Consider the following 2,494-nt stretch of genomic DNA (forward strand, 5'->3'; position numbering starts at 1 on the left):
TCCCTAGGCTAAATGCCAGGTATTCTGCAAACTCCCTGGCTTAAAGGAGTTTTCTGTTTCCTGGTATCTGTTTGCTATCGGGAATCCAAATCTTCTCACTAACAGCAAGGGTTTTATGCTTCTGGTAGGATGTTTCCTGCTCTTTAAGGCTGTAGGTTTACTGGAGTTGCTGGCCTTCGTCAGAGTGTAGGCATGTTGGGGGCATGTCTGCACTCTATACGACCCAGGGAAATTTACTAAGGTGGCATCCACTGGGTACCTCATGTGTGTGGCACCCCAGCAACCCTAGGAAATAAAAGCTGTTGTTGTCTGTGTTGGACACATTAGGGAATCAAAGCTCAGAGGGGTTACCTTGTCCCTAGACCATGCTGCGTCTCCAACAACACAGCCCATCTGTGCTGAAATATCTAGCAGGTCCTGGTGGAGGGGATGGAGGCCCTCTCGGGTCACTTTGCTATTCTCCACCAGGGTCCTCAGCCACCCCCTCCTTCCTGCAGATGCCCCAGGTTTGTTTTCTTTGGCTCCCTCATTAATGAGTTCCACAGCACAATGCTAAGTCTAGTTATGCAGCCTTAATTGGTTTAGTTACAACAAGATAATTCCTTTTTTCTTCTCTTGGAGGCCTCTCTGTTTAAAGACATTTTAGCTGGAAGATGCTAATTATCAATGAGGAGAAAATGACACCTGAAGAGTTCATTTTCCATCTTGGTCTTTGGTTTTTCCTTTGAACTCTCTTTACACGGCCCTCTTTCCCACTTCATCACTTCTCCCCCACCATCATAAAAGAGAGCTCTTCCCTGGCCAGGCGGCAGAACTTTCTTTCTCACTTGCCAGGGAGCCATTCCTTCTGCAGCTGTCTCGCAGGCATGGACAACCTGCGCGAGACTTTCCTCAGTCTCGAGGATGGCTTGGGCTCCTCTGACAGCCCTGGTCTGCTGTCTTCCTGGGACTGGAAGGACAGGGCAGGGCCCTTTGAGCTGAACCAGGCCTCCCCATCTCAGAGCCTTTCCCCGGCTCCATCGCTGGAATCCTATTCTTCTTCTCCCTGTCCAGTTGTGACTGGGCTGCCCTGTGAGCATGGCGGGGCCAGCAGTGGGGGCAGCGATGGCTGCAGTGTTGGTGGGGCCAGTGGCCTGGTAGAGGTGGACTACAATATGTTAGCTTTCCAGCCCGCCTACCTGCAGGGTGGTGGTGGCCCCAAGGCCCAGAAGGGCACCAAAGTCAGGATGTCTGTCCAGCGGAGGCGGAAAGCCAGCGAGAGGGAGAAGCTCAGGATGAGGACCTTGGCAGATGCCCTGCACACCCTCCGGAATTACCTGCCACCTGTCTACAGCCAGAGAGGCCAGCCGCTCACCAAGATCCAGACACTCAAGTACACCATCAAGTACATCGGGGAACTCACAGACCTCCTCAACCGCGGCAGAGAGCCCAGAGCCCAGAGCGCATGAGCTCCGTCCGGGGAAACTGACCGGTTCCACCCTCCCGGGCAGGAGTAGAGGAGCTTTGAAGACCTGGATATCTTATTGAACAATGATTGGCGTGGAGTGATTTTTATGTAGTAAGCGTGGTAATCTTGTGATCTGCAAAACACTAAGGGAATTCACATCTGACCTGTTGGAGCCACCGGAACACTTACCTGCCAGATGAGCAGACACTTTCACCTCCAGTTTTTTTCCACCATCTCTGGGAGGCTCATCCTTTGCAAAGAGACAAATTATTTTGCCCTTCTCTGTCTGTTCAAGGTATTTTAAAGGGTCAGTGATTTTAAATGCATTTTTTCAATAATGTAAAAGTGTTACAGTTAATCTCCTGCCATTTTGGTATTGAGAGCTTTCCTTCTGTTGCTAACAAAACCTGTAGTTTGTATAGGATCCAGTGTGATATCTGGAATCTTATTTAGAAAGATTTGTGCCAAGTAAAGGGCTTTAGTGCTCCTGTTTCATTTTGTGTGTGTATGTGTGTGTGTTTGTGTTTGACTGAAAACATGCTCTTGCAGGGACCAAAATCACTTAAATGCAGAAGGCACTGGTGTCATGATAAATGGAAAGTCACAGGCAGACAGGCTAAGTTAAGACAGTGAAGATCCCAAAGGACAGAGCCTCCTCTTCATACGCGGACAACTTGTGTGACAGGGAAGGAGGGTACAGGAAGGAGGAGGAGGAGGAGACAGCACCTCAGGGTGGGCCTGAAGCAGGGCTGGGTGGGCAGGGGCTCCCTGTCCTTTGTCCTGGGCCTGGTATGAACAGGACCTTATTTAGTCCTTTTGCTTACTTGTTTGTCAAATAAAGAGATGGTCTCAGAAAAAAAAAAAAAAAAAAAAAAAAAAAGTGATTTGAATCCCATAAAGAAAAAGTAAAAGGGTCAGTGTTAGAACTCAACAGTCTCTGACTCCTCCAAAGGCATTTGCTTCTCCATCTTCCCCTGCTATCCATCCGCCTCCCCGTAACCCCAGATCCCCCACATGCACCCATCGCACACACCCACTCTTCATGGT

General features: G+C 49.4%; 1 protein-coding gene across 1 annotated transcript; it reads left to right on the top strand.

Annotated features, from left to right (window-relative positions):
- Positions 1-807: 807 nt before the first annotated feature.
- On the top strand, positions 808-2,152 carry LOC105479900 (mesogenin 1). Its single transcript, XM_011738226.3, has one exon. The coding sequence runs from the start codon at positions 867-869 to the stop codon at positions 1,446-1,448; it is 582 nt and encodes a 193-aa protein (XP_011736528.1). The 5' UTR covers positions 808-866; the 3' UTR covers positions 1,449-2,152.
- Positions 2,153-2,494: the final 342 nt, after the last annotated feature.

The sequence above is a fragment of the Macaca nemestrina genome, chromosome 13 (genome assembly GCF_043159975.1).
Source record: "Macaca nemestrina isolate mMacNem1 chromosome 13, mMacNem.hap1, whole genome shotgun sequence".
NCBI lineage: Eukaryota > Metazoa > Chordata > Mammalia > Primates > Cercopithecidae > Macaca > Macaca nemestrina.

Coding starts and splice junctions, on each gene's coding strand:
- LOC105479900 (XM_011738226.3), top strand. CDS start 867: ATGGACAACCTGCGCGAGACTTTCCTCAGTCTCGAGGATGGCTTGGGC.